Source organism: Camelus bactrianus, chromosome 6 (genome assembly GCF_048773025.1).
Source record: "Camelus bactrianus isolate YW-2024 breed Bactrian camel chromosome 6, ASM4877302v1, whole genome shotgun sequence".
NCBI classification, from domain to species: Eukaryota; Metazoa; Chordata; class Mammalia; order Artiodactyla; family Camelidae; genus Camelus; species Camelus bactrianus.
Window position 1 is genome coordinate 30,250,505 of NC_133544.1, and position 17,463 is coordinate 30,267,967.

Genomic DNA, 17,463 nt, shown 5'->3' on the forward strand with positions numbered 1-17,463 from the left:
GATATCAAGTATCTTGATGTTACAAAGGGAGAGAAACCTTCCACATAAAAGCCAGGTATGTTCTTTGATTTAAATTGAAAACATTAAGCTTTACTATCCTAAAATGCCACAAGATGGGGTTATGACTCCAAGAAAAAAACTTTGGTTTTCTATATGCTATATCTGTTTCTGTAGGTTCCTTCTATTTCTGTGTGTCTATTTTTCCTTTCTTCTCCAGTTGTGTTTTTTGCACTGTCATTCTTACTTTTTTGCTGGGTAGGAAAACAACAGGGTAATATGAAGTAAATTATGGTAGATTAACAGGCTGGAACACTATGTAGCTATTTTCAATATATTTATAAAATCTACAGAAATATGGAAAATGTTTGTCAAAACATTATTTTTTAATTACTGTTAAAGTAATCAGGCAGGGAGGCCATTATGCTGAGGTAATTCCTATAACTTAGCTGCCTACATAAGCAGACAAAAACCTATAAATGCCCTCAAGGTTAGGAAACCTAAGCCTAAGGACAACCAATCACAAATGGCCAACCAGGCTTTCCAAATACTGCAACCTTAAACTATACCCAGTCAAAGGATTTCCTCTTTTCTCTATAAAAGTCTTTCCCCTAGCTCCTGGACTGGGCTCCTACCCACTTCTGGTTTGGTGCTGCCCTATTTGGGAGCTGATTTTTTTCCTCAAATAAACTGTTAAAATTTTTTAAATGCCTCAGTTTATACTTCAACAATACAAAATGGTATGTATACTATCACTACAGTAATTTTTAAAAGTGCTTTGCAAGACAGTGATGGGAAAATAATACGTAAAACTGCAAAATCTTTACAATTTGTGTAATTTTCTTCTCTCGTTTACAAATTTTCTGTATTATATCAACTTTTCAACAATAAAAACATTAAAACAAAAGGATGCAAATGCTTGGGAAATGAAGATTTGTTTAGGTGACACGATTATGGACGTATTTTCTTTGATAAAATTTCAATTTGATGTTGGGAAAATAATAAACATATCTTATTAAAAGGACAGGTGGGGAGAGGGTAATAGCTTAGTGGTAGAGTGTATGCTTAGCATGCATGAGGTCCTGGCTTCAATTTCCACTACCTCCATTAAAAAAAAAAAATGGACAGGTAATACAATGTTAAAGATATATATATATTATTTATAAAAGTATCAAAAAACATCAAAAACCTAGAAATAAGGCTAATGATGTACAAGACAACTGCAAAAAATTGCTCAGAGAAGACCTAAATAAATGGAGAGCTATACCAGGCTCATGGGTAGGAAGACAACATAATTAAGATGTCTAAAATAAATAAGCTACAAGGATATATTGCACAGCATGGGGAATATAGCCAATACTCTATAATAAACTATAAATGGAATATAATCTTTAAAAATTATGAATCACTATGTTGTACCCCAAAACATATATTGTAAATCAACTTTACCTCAATTAAAAAAAGAAGTCAATTCTCCCTAAATTGATTGATAGATTCAGTGCAATCCAAGAGGAACTTTTGGTGAAAATAAACGAATTCAGAATAGCTAACATAGTCTTGATGTAAAAGAAGAAAGTTGGAAGACTTAACACTATGAGAAACCAAAACCTACTGTAAGGTAAGGAGACAGGTTGATGTTGGCACAAGGAAAGACAAACAAGAACAACAGAACATAATGGTCTACAAACAGACCAATGCAAATGTAGTCACTTGATTTACAACAAAGGCACCATTGCAATCCGTGGGGAAAGGATGGTCTTTTCAACAAATGCTTCAGGAGAGAAAAAAAAAAGAGCCTTGACCCTTACCTCATATGAAGCAAAAAGTAATTCAAAATGGATCATAGGCCTAAGTATGAAAGGTAAAACAATAGAGCTTCTAAGGAAAAAAAGTAATGGAATATTTTCATGAACTTAAGACAGGCATAGTTTCTTAAGTAGAACATAAAACAGCATTAACCATAAAAAACTGATAAATTAGACTTCATTAAAATTAGACTCTGTTCATCAAAAGACATCACTAAGAGTATGAAAAGGTTAGGCATATACACCTGAAACTAAAACTGTAAATTGACTACACTTCAATAAAAAATAAGAATAAAAAAAAGGTAAGGCATAGACTGCATTTTACTGCATGGATGATAACACCTCAATAAAACACTGTTCTAAATGGACAGATAAGGAAAATTCTGCTTCTGAAAGATGAGGTAGACACATACCATTCTCCATCCTTCCCACTAAGAACAGCTAAAATCCTTGGAAATTTTATATAAAACCAACAAAAGAAGACTCTGAAAGGTGGAGAGAAGGAGGCTGCCTGGGTCAGGGACCCTGGAAGGACACAGTGATGCATTCCCTGGGTTTTCTTTTTGCCTCCTATATCACAGACTGTGTGCTGGAGAAGATAGCAATTGGGGAAACACCCTACGGAAACTTGCTCTCTCTAGCCAAAAGACAAAGTCAAGAGCAGCCTAAGAATACAAAAACTTTTAGATGATAACTACTTTACCCCAGCTAAACACTACAGAAAAAAACTGCAGCCACATCACCCCTGTCACAAAGGCCAACACAAAGGGGAACATAGACGTCCACCTGTAAAGAGGAGCTCCACCCTGATGCCGGGGTGATGTTAGAGAAGGCTGAGTAAGGAGGGGACTTTATCCCTGTTGAGTGGTAATAGCTTCCCCTAGTGACATCCTGTGGTGTCAGTGGAGAACATGTGGGCAGCCTTTCATGGCCACCCACAAGCTACAAGGAACACCTCCCACCAGGTGTCAATAGAGGCCAAGTGGGGAACTTGGACTTCTGCCTCTTCCTAGTAATGTGGTAGTGCCCTTCTTCCTCTGCTGGAGCAATGTCAGGAGGTCTGCTAGAATAGAAGATTTAAATAAGATCCAAAAATCTCATAATATTAAAAGTGCTCAGGTTTCAATAAAAAATCTTTCATCAGAAAAATCTCAGCTTGCATGAAAATAGACAATCAACAGATGCCAATACCAAGATGACATAGTTAGGATTATTTGACAAGGATTTTAAGCAGCTACCATAAAAATGTTTCAACAAGCAATTACAAACACATTTCAAACAAATGAAAAAATTGGGTCTCAGTAAAGAATAGAAAATATCAAAAAAAAAAAAAGAATAGAAAATATCAAGAAGAACTAAATGGAAATTTTAGAACTAAAAATATAATAACTAAAATTAAAATCTCAATGTATGGGCTTAATAGCAAAATGGAGAAGACACAGGAAATAATCAGTGAACTGGAAGATAGAATAGAAATCACCCAATCTGACCAACAGAGAGAGAAAAGACTGGAAAAAAAAAATGAACAGAGCTTTAGAGGGACTATAACAACAACAACAAAAATCTAACAATCGTGTCATTTGATCAGAAGGAGAGGTTAAAAAAAAAAAAGTGAAGAAATAATGGCTGAAAATTTCCCAAATTTGGCAAGACACAAGCTTACAGATTCGAGAAGGTGAGCAAACCCAAAACAGAATTAACCCAAAGAAATTCATGCTAAGATATATCATAATCAAACTTCTGGAAACTAAAGACAAAGGAAAAACCTTGAAAGCAGTGGTGAAGAAACAACACCTTACCTAAAGGGGACAAATAACTCAAATGGCAGATTTCCCATCAGAAACCATGGAGGCCAGAAGGAAGTGGCACAATATTTTCCAAGTGCTGACAGAAAACTGTCAACCCAGAATTCTATATCCAGGGAAAATATCTTCCAGGAATGAAGGGGATATCAAGACATTTTTCGAATGAAGGAAAACTAGGAGAATGTCACCAAGAGACGTACCATAAAGGAATGGGTAAAGGAAGTTTTCTGAGCAAAAAGAAAACACTAAAAGAATCTTGGAACATCAAGAGGGAAGAAAGAACAATGGAAAGAGCGAAAATAGGAGTAAACACAATAGACTTTCTCCTCTTAAGTTTTCTCAATTGTGTTTGATGGTTCAAGTGAAAATGATGCTGCCATCTGATGTGGGTCTCAATGAATGTAGAGGAAATATTAAGACAATTATAAATGAGGAAGAGTAAAGGGAGGTAAGCTTTCTCCACTTCACTTGAACTGGTAAAATGCCGATACCAGTAGCCTATGATAAGTGGTTGTGAGGTAATAGAAAATACACATATGTTGGTCTCTGCCCCTGGTTCCCGGCACACAGCTTCTAAAACCCTTTGGGATTTCCTAGGGGACAGCAGTGTCTTTTATGCTAATAAGGTGACTCCTGGATGAGCGCTGGTCACCACAAAGACCAAACCATAATTAGGAGCTTGGGATTTTCAGCCCCTACCCCCATCCCATTCTTCAGAGTGGGAAGAGTGGCTGGAAATGGATGTAATGATTGGTCATGCCTACATGATGAAGCCTCCAAAAACAGTCTGAAAGTATAGGGTTTGGAGAGCATCCAGACTGGTGAAGCCTCCACATACTGGAAGGGTGATGTACCCCAACTCCACGGGGACAGAAGCTCCTGCACTCAGGACCGTCCCATACCTCACCCTCTATATCTCTTCATCTGGCTGTTCACTATATCTTTTATCATATCCTTTATTATATAATAAACTGGTACACATAAATGTTTCCCTGAGTTCTGTGTGCTGTTCTAGCAAATAACTGAATACAAGGGAGAGGAGGTCATGGGAACCTCTAATTTGTAGTCAAGTGGGGAGCAGTCTCATGGGACCGAACCCTTAACTTGTGGGATCTAACGCTATTTCCAGGCAGTGTCAGAACTGAGTTAAATTGTAGGACTCTGAGCTGGTGTCACAGAGAATTATTGCTCTTGATGTGGGACCCTGCCCCACCCCCAACATTTGGTGCCTGAAGTGTTGTGAGTGTGGCAGCAGTGTGAGAGTAAAGGAGAAACACAGAAGACTGAGTTTTATCTAAAACAGTTTCACGTATAATGTAATATGTAGAGCAACCATTAAAAAGTCATACAAAGGGGTACACTCACACTATGTAGATAGGTCAAAATGGAATTCTAAACAAGAAAAGATGAAGTGTGTTATATCTATCATTTTTATGCAAAGTAAGCTATTTTACTGATTCATTTCATGAAACTGCAACAAGTTTTTAGAATTCTTTTTGCCGGCTTTTTAAAAACTGAGGTATAATTGGCAATATTTCTCTTTTAGAAACCCTACTGGAATTTCTTTTCACTTATATGAGCCTCTAGCTTTTCTCCACTATGGGTAAGTGGTCCTAAATAGAAGGAGGCCTCCTCTTGGTTAATACACTAGCAACAATCATTAATGCTGCATCATAAAAAAGTAAATAGAATAAAAACTTCAGTATAAGACAGTATTCTTAGAAAAGCTACTCAATCCATAAGTGTAAGCAAATACTAAACGAAGGCTCTATAGAAGATTTTTAAGAATCCAGCATGGGCCATATAGATAAAAAGTTAACTGAATTCTTTGGCTAGATTTTTTTCTTACTATTCATATTCATGGATGCTCAGTTTCCAAGAATAACTTCAATAGTTGAAATACTACCCATTTTATCAAAAGTACGTCGGATTAATCCTGTATACTGCCACCACAATGCTCAATTCTCTCAAATACATTGCCTGGTTCTTGTTGCCAGAACCCTTTGGAAAGTGTAGCAAAGACTGGCCAATTGTTCACCAAATCATTTTTCTTTCCCCACTGGGCATGATAGCCATGTTTAATAGTTCTGACCAATGGTATGTGTGTTGAAGTCTTGGCCATAAAAACCCCCCATGCATGATTCTCCATTCGTACCCCTCATTTGTTGGAGAGATACAGAGATTCCAATGGAGGGGACCCTGAGAAGACCCCAGTGGATCGTGAAGCCACTAGATGGAAGGAGCCTGGGTCTCTGAATCACCACTTGTCAGAAATCACAAGTCATCTGACCAGGAGCACCTAAGTGAAACTGTAGACAGACAATAAATAAACCTTTATTGTATTATGCCACTGACATTTTATTTTAATAGCAGTTAGTCTGCCTTGACAAATACAGAGTACATGAGTTTCTCATGCCTCCTCTCTGCTTCTCCACAACTGAATTCACTACGGAATTAGCTGTGGCACCCCCTTTAGTGACCCTGCAGAAAAGATATTAAACCTCCTCAGAGAAACTTGCCAAGTGCTAAGTCTAAGTTCTTTTCATCAGCCTGCCCTTCCTTGCTTATGTGTTCTACTGAACTTTTGAGGCTTGTGAATACTTTGAAATCCAACATTGAGAGCTAAAAAAATCACTCCTTGCTGTTTTTACACAGTCACAATCATGAGAACTTGTCACTTCATATCCCAGGTGGCATCTAAGTAAACAGCAAATACATAGATTTCAATTTCTACTGAGGTCCCAAACTGCATAAGAGATTTAAGATGATGCTGTGATCTGACAGAGCCAAGTGGTTATAAAGATTTTGGAATTATATCACCACACTATTTATCCCTAATAATTTACTATTCAAAAAATTAAGTACATTTAGGTGTCTTTTTTCTATCTATGACTCTATAGTTGTGAAACTTCTGAGCCTGCATAGGTTCTTAACTTTTTTTGTGTGCCACGGACCCTCTGTAAGTCTGGTTAAACCTAATGGACTCCTTATCATGATGTTTTAAAATGAATAAAAAAACAGGATTTCAAAGAAAACCAACTGAATTAAAATATAGTTACCAGAATAATTTTTAAATGTCTTATGGTAACATGTGTCCCTGTTGACACATTAAATAACAACATCTAGTAGTTGGTCTAATAATTACTGCAATTTTGAAGTAGTGACGAATGGAAATGACATTTTGAGATAAGAATTACTGTGAAGTGAAAATATCTGTGGTTTCTATCGGTGACAATAATCACAAGTATTGCCAATACTAATTGGTTTGTAGCCTACATTCATAATCAGAACTATCAACCATGTTTATCTCTAAATGGTTGAAATATGGATGGTTTAAAAATTTTTTTCTGTATTTTTCAAATTTTCCACAATAAGCAAACATCACTTTTATAATTATAGAAGACATCACATGATAGTCACAAGAAAAGAGGTATGTATTGCTTGGTAAGATTCAGGGCACAGAAACAAAATCGGAAAAACAAAACAATGCTTGATGAAAACCCTTTGGGGGAGAAAAAGGTAAATAAAATCCTGTTTGAAGATGGAGGAACTGAAACTGACTTTCATTAGGAGACAAAGCTGTTGAGACTTTTATGCCATTTATCTTTATACACAAAAGGATTAATTCTTCAATACATGATGCTGCCTCGGAGCTAAGGCACCATAACTCTTTTAACGGGGCCACACAGGCACTCTTGAGTCACATCTCAAGTAAAAAAAGGGAACCCACAGGCCACCATTACTCAGGAATTTAGCAATTTTATTATCCATACCTTCTGCATCTTCTCCTCTTGCTAACCTCCCAGCCAGGACTTGCCTGCCTACACAATGCTCCACGCAGTGGTTTGGGAGAGAGAAGTCTTAGGCAGTGAAATCCAAACTCCTTACCAGGCCCTACAAGACCCTCCTGGATCGGACCCCTACCTACCTCCCCAACCTCCAACTACATTTCTCCGTGTGTCTCCGACCTTTTGATCCCTCCAATAAACCAACCGTGTTCCAGCCTCGGGGGCTTTGTCTTTCCTGGTCCTGCTTCCAGCAAGTTCCTCCTCCAGAACTCCCCCAGACCAGTCTGGCTCCTTTTCCTTGCAGCTCCAGGGTCTTTCCTCAGACAGACTTTCCTGACTACCCTATTGAAAGTCACCAAGCCACCCCTGCAGGTCATATTATTGCCAACAGCACTCTGAAATTATTCCATATTCTTTCTCTTAAAAGGAAGGAAACTACTTGAAGGCAGGGACGTTGTCAGTATCGTTCACCTCTGTGCCCTCAGCACCTAAAACTACCTGGCACCGGAATGAATGAATGAGTGGAATAAATACCTGCAGACTGTCCCCTTGGGGCGTACTTTGGTTTAGAAATAGAAGTCAGTTTGTCGAGAGAACGTACTTAATTGCGGTTTTAATCTGTCCGCTGAAACGTTGGCCCTCTACCACTCTGCAGCAGGTAACCCTAGAACCCGGGCCTGGTTGTCGGCGCGGAACTGCGGCTGCGCGCGGCGCGGGGAGGGGCGTGGCCATCCCTGCTCTCGGGAAGTGGGTCCAGAGCCGGCGAGAGGACGCAGGGGGGCGCGCTAGAGCGGCGCGGCGCGGCCGGGTTGAGGGGAGCCAGCCATGGAGGACGAGCAGAGCTTCTCGGATATCTGCGGCGGCCGCCTGGCCCTGCAGCGCCGCTACTACTCCCCGTCCTGCCGGGAGTTCTGCCTCAGCTGCCCTCGGATCTCCCTGCGCTCGCTCACCGCTGTCACCTGCACCGTGTGGCTGGCGGCCTACGGACTCTTCACCCTCTGCGAGGTAAGGCCAGTCCGCCCCTTCCCTCGGTCGGGGTCGGGGGCTCGGGTTTAGAAGGGTCATTAGGGTCTTAGCGTCGAACCCAGACCTCTCGCCAGACTTGCCTACAATCCTAGGGCTTGGAGGGCGGAAACTCGCTGGTTCTGGGGGCGCCGTGCCGCTTCTAGACAGCTCTTTTCCTTACGTTTAGTGAAGTTTGTGCTCCTGTATTTTATCCCTCTCATAGATCGCTGCTCTGCTCCGTGGTTCCATCCAGCACGTATCTAGTCCTTGTACGACAGCCTAAAACTTTAACTTCCATGTGCTCCGTGTGGTACATACTCATGTAGTTCAGTTCCAAGAGTCCAGAGAACTAAGTGGGCCGTCCTCATCCATCACTCCCACTCCTCGGAGGAGTCACTGCTAACAGCACCTTATACAGCCTTCTAGAAACTCTTTGCCTCCACAGTTCACACACGCAAATGTGATAGTTCTTCCTAATCTTTTTCAAGACAGTCTAACCCCCGCCTTCTCACAGTCCCTTCCCCGACTTTAAGTGTTTTCTAAAGAATTGTGAAATTTTGGAGATGGGTGGTTTTTGTGCTGTTTCCAGGCGCATTCCTATTTTCTGAGCCTCAGTTTTCACATCTCTAAAATGGAATTTGTGTCTGCCATGCCAACTTTGCAATATTGTGAGAGTCACATGCAGTAGCTTTGTGACAGCCCTCAAATATAAGGAATCATCCTAATTGCCCTTTTCAGGATGAATTTAGTTTCATATGCAGTGCCCTGAATTGAATACATTATTCCAGGAGTGATCTGGGCAGAGCTAAATACAGCAGGGCTATTTACTTCTATAATTTGGGTATTGTTCCCAATACTGCATCCATTAGCTTTTTTGCCATCAGAGCATATTTCACAGCGTGGTAATTTAGTATAAGTATATGCAAAATAAAGACGGCCCTAATTGTACCAAATTGTGTCTAAAAGTTTGTTCATAAGTCAGTTGAATTGGTTAACTTGCCAGGACAGTCCTTCCCACTCCACCAAAAAAGATGTAATATATAATACAGCTGTATTTCAATATTAGCCTGAACTCTGGCCATGTAGTCATTTGAGGAGGAGGGAATATATATCCGTTATTAAATGCCCACTGAGTGCCAGCTGCTTTACTGAATGCCTCATTTCAGCCTTAGAGGGAAACCAAGACTCAGAAAGAGTAATAACTTATGCATAGTGATGAAGCCTGTAAGTGGCATACCTGGGCTTCAAATCCAGGGCTGTTTGACTCTGAAACCATTTCTTTTTCACTACTATACTATAACGTCTTCTTGGGGAGGGCTTGCTGAGGCACAGTTTTTAAATAGGAGGAGTCTGTTTCTATGCCAGCTCCCTTTTGTACTTCTCTGTCTTATCCTGGTATATCCCACTTCCCCTATCAAATGCCCAGGGCTCAGAGACCTCGTCTTCCTTTAAACTCCACTGCAACACTTCTTAAGGGCTCTGTGTACCAAAACTTCTTTTGGGGGGGGGGTTAATTAGGTTTATTTATTTACTTAATGAAGGTGCTGGGGATTGAACCCAGGGCCTTGAGCATGCACTGAACTAAACCACCCCCCCACCAAATTTCTTATCTTTCTTCCTATTCAAAACTATTAATCAGAGTAATGGATCTCAGCCAGGATAAGAAGAAATCTGATGAAGGAATTCATTAAAACGTGTGGCTTAACTTCTACCCAAGTGAATATTGAATTATTAGAATTTCAGAAAGAAAAATGAAGCGTAAAAAATGCAGGTAATGAAGTTTTGGGTGGGGATTACTTTACTAAAAAGCTGATATGGGTTAAATCCCCTAAGTATATATTGTTCTTCATCCCTTCTTTCCTGCCAGTTTTTGAATTCACAGTTCTATTAGAATTCTAGGGGTTTTTTTCCCTTCCTTATTCCAACCTGGAATGTTCTTCCCCCCTTCCTTTTCACAGCTAAATATATCTCGTAATAACCACCACCTCCTCTGCACCAATTAAATCCTGCTTCCTTTTAAGTCTTCATGGGATATTCCTGTGTGCTTTAATCTATCTCTTGCTTTCTCTATCTCTTTTAATGCTTTCTTAGTCAATTCTGGTCGGTATCATAGTGTTCTCCAAAAATATTTTATGTCTATTAATCTTGCCTCTAATAAATCTGTAAGGGCCAGTACTGAGTTTTAGCTCTCTCCACTCTTCCATAATGCTTATTCAGTTCACACTATGTACAAGACACTGTACTAGATACTAGACATTTAATTAACTCAAAAGTAGATATTTCTGAATCATCAGAGACCCAGTGCATAGATTTCTCCATCCTCCATTTGTTAATCAACAATTACCTAGCACAGAGGTCAGGAAACTTTTTCTTTGAAAGGCCAAATAGTAAATATTTTAGGCTTTACAGTTCTCTGCCTCATATTCTTCTGTTTCTTTTTCCTTCTTTTTTCTCTTTAACAACCCTTTAAAGAAATTGATACAACATTGTAAACTGACTATACTTCAATAAAAATATATTTTTAAAAAAACCCCAACCCTTTAAAAAATGTAAAAACCATTCTTAACTCAAGGTGGATCAGACAGAAATGGATCACAGATCCAAATAGTTTGCAGACCCCTGATCTAACACTTAACTATGTGTTATGTAGAAAGAAGTAGAAAGGTACTTTCAAGGAAAACCAGAGCTGGTCAGTAGGGTGGTAAGAACAGATTTTGTTCAGAAACTTTTGCAGTGGGAGAAGAGAAACCTCAGTATCGAATTAGGCTCAGTTCTGAATACAGCAGGGACCAGTGGGAATTTAAAGCCAGAAATTGGTGTGTGTTTGTGTGGGTAGGGTGCAGTCAGTGGATGGAAAATTACTAAAAGGAAACATCAGGAGTAAAGAGGGATTCTGGGTAAGCTGATTTGACAGATTTCTTGCTGAAGGTACTCCAGGATGATCAGATTAAAGGGTGAGGGTCCTCTCTAAACTTGTAGCAAAGATCCTTGTTACAGCTTGTTGGACAATGCAGGCCCAATGAAGATGGACAGCAAGGTCCAGCGCTTAGAAGACTTTGACTAAAGTTAGGCCAAAGAGGGTGTCTTGTCAATAACAGAGATTAATAGAACACTTCATGCCCTCAAGGAATAACAGTCAAAAATTACTGAATTTCTTTTGATTCTAGGTCATCAATGATTTGTTTTGTGTGTGCCATCCTTCTAAATAATAGCTTTTGGGGGGAAAAAAAAGAGAAAACATGCCAGAAAATGAAAGAAACATACCTCAATAGAAAAACACATTTCAGCTTTAGAAACATTAAAAGGTTGTAAACTTGAATCAAACAAATAAATACCATTTGGGGGCCCTTAACTGATGAGTTAGTCATTTCAGCTAGTCAGCCTTAACACATCAGTCATTCACAACCCAAAACAACTAAAAGAGCCCTAAATGGAAAGATCTCTATTATTTAACAAAACAAGGAGTGAGGATGAAGGAGAGCTCTAGAGTGTGTAAGAGGCTCGGTTGATTTTGGCTTTTTCATCTTTCTGCTCTTCCATCCTTGGTGGACTGTACTTGTCCTCAGCCTAGCTCTCCACATGGCTTGGCGGAGGCCTTAGTAGTTCCGCATCAAAACCTCAGCATGAAGGGATCTTCTCTTCCTAAGATCTCTTTCTAAGATGAACTTCGTTTTCCAGAAACCCCTCTAGAAGGCCTTCCCTCACATCTCATTGGCTAGAGTTGTGTCATGTGTCCATTTCTAAACCAGTCATTGGCAGGAGTGGGAACCAGTCATGATCCACTCCAACTTCTATAAGGAAGGAGGAGTGGCTGTTGAGTGTTATCTGCCTCACTGTGCTAAGCATTTTCTTACTATTCAGTCTGTGACTTTGCTATATATTTTATTGATGGAGTCTGAGAAAAGGTCTGAGTCCTTAAGTTGCCGTTTTGGAAGGGAAAATCTAAGAATGGTGTGATGGTGGAGATTTTGCTGATGGAGGTTCTCCTCCCTAGACCTATCCATTTGTTGTCTGGATGTATTTCATCACTCACTTTCATAGCACTGCAGAGCCCAAATAAAAGTAGTTTCCTCTTCCTCCATGTATGTTCCTCCCATCTGTTCAACTCACAGCCGAATGAAGGCTTTGGAAGAAAACCTAGAGTTGACTTATTAAACGGCAGAGATATATGTGGAGGACCACTTGGTAATCTTACTGCCTGTATCTGGCTCTCTCTTCAGAACAGCATGGTCCTCTCTGCTGCCATCTTCATCACCCTCTTAGGCCTGCTTGGTTACCTCCATTTTGTGAAGATTGATCAGGAGACTCTGTTAATCATTGATTCCCTTGGCATCCAGATGACCTCATCCTATGCGTCAGGCAAAGAAAGCACCACTTTCATTGAGATGGGCAAGGTGAAGGATGTTGTCATTAATGAGGCTATTTATATGGTAAGTGTTTAAGTAGTAAAGGTAGGGTATGGGGTATGCCTGGATCTAAATTGAGTCTTAATACCTAAAGTAACTGATGCCACAGAATTAAACTTAAGGACTCTCTGTTCTAGTACTTACAGTGTTTTCTTTTTGGCTGGCATGTCTATAAACCATAAAAAGTGAAAGTTGCATTAAAAACATAGGTCTTTTATTTTTAAAGAGACAGCAGTTTTTCATGGATAGGGTTGTCATTTTGTCTTTTTTCAATTAAAGAATGAGAATATACCTCTCCCTCATTTCAAAACTATCAAGTGTTATCTCATTTATGAAAAAGTTTTGAGCCTTCCTTCCCTTGAAGAAAAAGGAAACTGAATTTCACTTAGATCTCTATTTGGTTTACTTTCTCACAGCAGAAGGTGATTTACTACCTCTGCATTTTATTGAAGGATCCAGTGGAACCACATGGAATATCCCAAGTAGTGCCTCTCTTCCAGGTGAGCACAGAATACTTTTCTTAAATTCCTTCCCCAAAGAAAACCTCCACCTTTCCCCTCCTCTCTGCACATCCACTGCTCCTTATGTCCAGTGGGAATAAAACTTCTGTTGTCAGGAGTATTTGAGGATTCTTGAGGGCTATTTTTAGTGAGAGTTTAGTTATTTCAGAAGTTCCCTTCTGAGGCAAATAAGGCTTTCAGAAATATTATGAATTTATGCAAATTTTAGGAAGAAAAATAAACATATGGCAACTACTACCTATACACCATCATTCATTGACTTAGATTCTGTCAATCTACCAATGTGGGACTTTACATAGATGTTATTGATTTGCACATACTGTTACTCACTATTTTGTGTCTTGCTTTTTAAATTTGCATATTTTCATGCATCTGCAAAGGCCATTATACTTATTATTTTAAATAATTATGTCATCATGTCGAGTATCAGCTTATTTAGCCACTCTTGCTAGCTTTTAAAATTATGTCCAAGTTATTTTTTGTTTTGCTCTTACAAAAAAAAGAAACCACTTATACAAACAAGATCATAATAAATTATTTTATAGGCATATAAAGTATTTATGCAGTTAACTCTGCCTCACTACCCTTTTTCACAAAGGATTTAAGGCAGCTAAGCTAAAATTCTTTTACATTCTAGTTTAAAATTATTTTATTAAAGCTTATGGATAGTTTCATAGATTTTAACAGTGTTTGAGATTCGGCTCCAGAGATTGGGCAACTTTACCATACTTCTGGGAATTTGTACTTGCTTTTCTATAGTCTTGGCTAACAGTGGGTTTGGCTAGTTTTTAGCTCAGTATGTAGGTAAAGGAGTTTAGAGTTATTATATTTCTGTATCTTTTTAAATGACAGAGACTTCTCATATTTCCTTGTATTACCTATCAGGATTTTCTCTTGTTTTTAACTGTCTATCTCCTCTGCTAGTCAAGTAGAATCTAGATACTTATTCCTCTTGCCTGCTCTTAGGTGGAGGTCGTGAAACTTAGACAGATTAAAAACTGTCTTTTGAGCTCCTGCTTCCCCCAGTTCACAGCCAGGCTGTGGGCCTGGTGAGAGACTCCTCCCAGCATGATGCTACGAGGCCTGAACTTCTGCCTCCCTGAGCCCACAGCGGTGCCATTGAGACCCCCGGATGTGGGTGGGAGTTGAGGCTGCACATGGGTGCAGCACCACTAAGCACTGTCTTACGTTCACCTTGACTCTGCACTTCTCCTCTTTGGAATTCAGAGTGCCAAGCCCCGGCTGGACTGCTTGATTGAAGTGTACAAGAGCTGCCAGGAGATCCTGGCACACCAGAAAGCACCCTCCACAAGCCTGTGAGTCCCAGCACTCAGAAGACCAGTGTTGTCTTCCAGGGGAGGTGACTGCGAAGCCACGTGGCTGGTTTGTTTTCTGTGTTCTAACCCATCACGTGCACACAGTCCGAGGAACCAGTATGGATGCAGTGGATCTCCGAGTCATGGAGCAGGTGACTGGAAACCTAACTTACTGTGTGATGTTGAGCAAAGTATTTACGTGTACTTAATGTTCCCCTTGTAGGGTTTTGTTTACTTTGCCAACTGAGGAGAGACCTTGAAACAGTACGTCAGAAGTAATGTTGACAAAGAGCACCGTGTGAAATCCCTAAGCACATTCAGGTTTACTTTTTGTTGAAATTTGTGGAGCAAGAATGGGAAACTGACATCAGATCTCGTGAGAAAGATAATTTCCAACTGCACAGTACCCCTGTGTAAAAGTTAAGGGAAAAAAGCAAGCCCTTCAGGTACTGGTTAGTAGGAAGAAATGTCTTACAAAAGGGTAGTCTCTGTCCACCTTGCTCCTGTGTTCTGTAAAGGGTTAATTTATGATGATTCTCTTAATAAACAGATCTCCTTCTAAAACATACACAATAATTTCTTGGTTCAGACAGCTGCTTTTTATGGACAAACATGATCGTGGCATTTCAGTCGTGGGTGTCAAGCACATTAATAAATACTCTTGTTAACTCAGCATTGTCTACGGCTTCAGAAACTTCTTTTGCCAAGAGGGATGAGATGAAAGGCCAGACAGAAATTTGACTTTGGTTTCCAGATACATTACAGAGGAATAAACATGCATAGTATAGAAGCCTTTGCTTATAAGGCAGTTTCTTCTGTGTAAAGTTAATAAACTAAGGAAGGATTCCTGGAGGGTTGGGAAGAAGACAGGGTGCAGGAAATAGCTTGACCCCCAAATTCAATACAAACATAGCTCTGTTCTTGCTTACATTTTCTTTGGGGTCTTTTTTTTTTTAAACTCCCAGGTAGGTGATAAATCCTTATTTGCCTTAGAGACACTCAAGATATTATAAAGCCAAAGCTGTAATTTCTGCCTTTTACACCAGCCCTGGAGGGTTTATTCTGGAGCCTGTGGGACACGTGACGTGTGACTTGTTCAAGGTAGAAATGTCTCAGCTACATCCCAAATCCTGAGAGAAAGGCAGGAACAGAAACGGGAGACAGCTGTAAAATTGCCAGCCTGGCAAAGTCAAGTTCATTTAGAAGAGGGAGACACTCTGATGTGCTTTTTTTTTAAAAATCATGCTTGTCAGTTTAAAGGGCGAGAGAGGGGAAGCTTACAGCAGCTGAGGTGTTCAGAAAAACTAATTCCAGCCTCACAGTTTTTGCAGTGTGCAACATACACACACTTTGTTGGGGTTAAAGGCTTGGTGCCTGAATGCTCCTGCCAAACCCATACAGTTGGCTCAGCACTTTCTTGACAAATGGTAAGACTGCCTTAGAGCTATGAAATAAAAACTCAGTTTCTCCAGTGTTGTAAAAATCAGAGTATGAATGAACTCTTTCGTCTTTTTTTTTTTTTTCCTGTTGAGGGGAGTGGAGACAAAGATCATCTCTGCCCTCAACAGAAGGTCTTATTTGGTTTTGGAGGATATTGGTATCATCAGGAAGGCAAAAGGTAAAAGTTTCCATTTCTTCCACCTGATGCTCTTAAGCTAGGACAGAAATCACATGTGTGCTCGGCCCTCAAAATAATTCCCAGTGCAAGTTTGCCAGAAGTCTTGAGGAGCAAATCCAGACCCACAGAAGGGGTCTTCTGTTTCTGACTCATCTTTGGTGGCCTCACGGAGCAGCAAAAAGCAGAGTGCATTTGCTTGGTCTTTAAAGAAAAGGAAGCAAGTGACAACCACCTTGTCCCACAGTAGTAAGCACAGCCTTCACTGAGCCCTGTTCAGTCATTAAAATGAGACAGGGGTCAGGTTGGACCTACCCCCTGCCCTTATACTCAGTTGGAGTAACAGTCCAGTGTGAGGAGAACAGCTTAGTCTCAGCCGAGACGGCGCCTTGTCCTGCAAAGACAAGTGCTGCCCACAGAGGGCGCCGCCGATGCCTGCTCATGTGCAGCAGGGGATGGGCAAAGGAAGTCTACTGCTTTTCCTCCAGCCCTACCGAAAGCAGCTTTCCCATGTGGGAAAGGAAGTCCAGTTTTAGTGAGTTCTTGGCTTTTGTCAGAGTTCAGGTGAATTGGAAATTTTAGTTCTCTCCTGTTCGGGGATGTTGGGAAAACTTCAAGTATAAATCCCCACATAAGTACCATATACAATATAAAAAAATTAGTCTCCCTGAGAGGATCAGTGCAGAAAACGCTGACTTACAGCACTGATGCCCTCAGTAACCAGTAACAGTGGGCCGTCCCTGTCTGTGTGGAGAATCAGGCGGCATCCAGAGCTCAGTATTCTTGTGAAAAAAAGAGTGGTCTGGATCATTAAAGGTTAGCCCTGAAGCACTGTAAGGCACCGAGACAGTAAAGGCTTCGTGGACACTGAAACACACATTTCACAGGGCAAACTGGGGCGGGTTAGACCCATCACAGTAGTATCGTACCCCCGGATACATCTCTCTCATCTCAGAGGCACTAGGTGGTGGTGAGGAAGGGGGTAGGAGAAATATTCACAGCAACGTTGGCCCCTTGGCAGCACATGGAGCAGAAGTGAAGAACTGTCGTCCGTCCAGTTCCCATGGCTGGCAGGCAGCGGGCGGGTGGGTGGGTGCGTTCACCGCTGTGGAGCAGTGGTTCATGTAGCTGGCCATGATAAAGGTCACATCTGCAATCTAAGTGACAACAGAGAAAGGAACTGAACTGGCCCTGGCTTGAATCCT

At 40.5% G+C, this 17,463-nt stretch overlaps 2 protein-coding genes across 7 annotated transcripts in view; one reads left to right on the forward strand and one right to left on the reverse strand.

Annotated features, from left to right (window-relative positions):
• The first annotated feature begins 6,730 nt into the window (after window positions 1-6,730).
• Window positions 6,731-15,315, forward strand: PIGH (phosphatidylinositol glycan anchor biosynthesis class H). 3 transcript variants are annotated; one of them, XM_045522123.2, is made up of 4 exons: window positions 6,731-8,400; window positions 12,621-12,830; window positions 13,226-13,306; window positions 14,555-15,315. In XM_045522123.2, exons 1-4 carry the CDS (start codon window positions 8,221-8,223, stop codon window positions 14,645-14,647), a joined length of 564 nt encoding a protein of 187 aa, XP_045378079.1. In that variant the 5' UTR covers window positions 6,731-8,220; the 3' UTR covers window positions 14,648-15,315. The 3 variants fall into 3 exon arrangements, with proteins under 3 accessions (XP_045378079.1, XP_045378081.1, XP_010960595.1); XM_045522125.2 differs by having other exon boundaries at window positions 13,259-13,306; XM_010962293.3 differs by having other exon boundaries at window positions 6,749-8,400; window positions 13,223-13,306.
• The window catches only part of PLEKHH1 (pleckstrin homology, MyTH4 and FERM domain containing H1), a 51,948-nt gene continuing 47,483 nt past the window's right edge, over window positions 12,999-17,463 (reverse strand). For all 4 annotated transcript variants that reach the window (XM_074365351.1, XM_074365350.1, XM_074365348.1 and 1 more), the window contains one exon: window positions 12,999-17,415. In XM_074365351.1, the coding sequence (XP_074221452.1) occupies window positions 17,254-17,415 (162 nt within the window). In that variant the 3' untranslated portion in view covers window positions 12,999-17,253. The remainder of the gene's footprint in view (window positions 17,416-17,463) is intronic.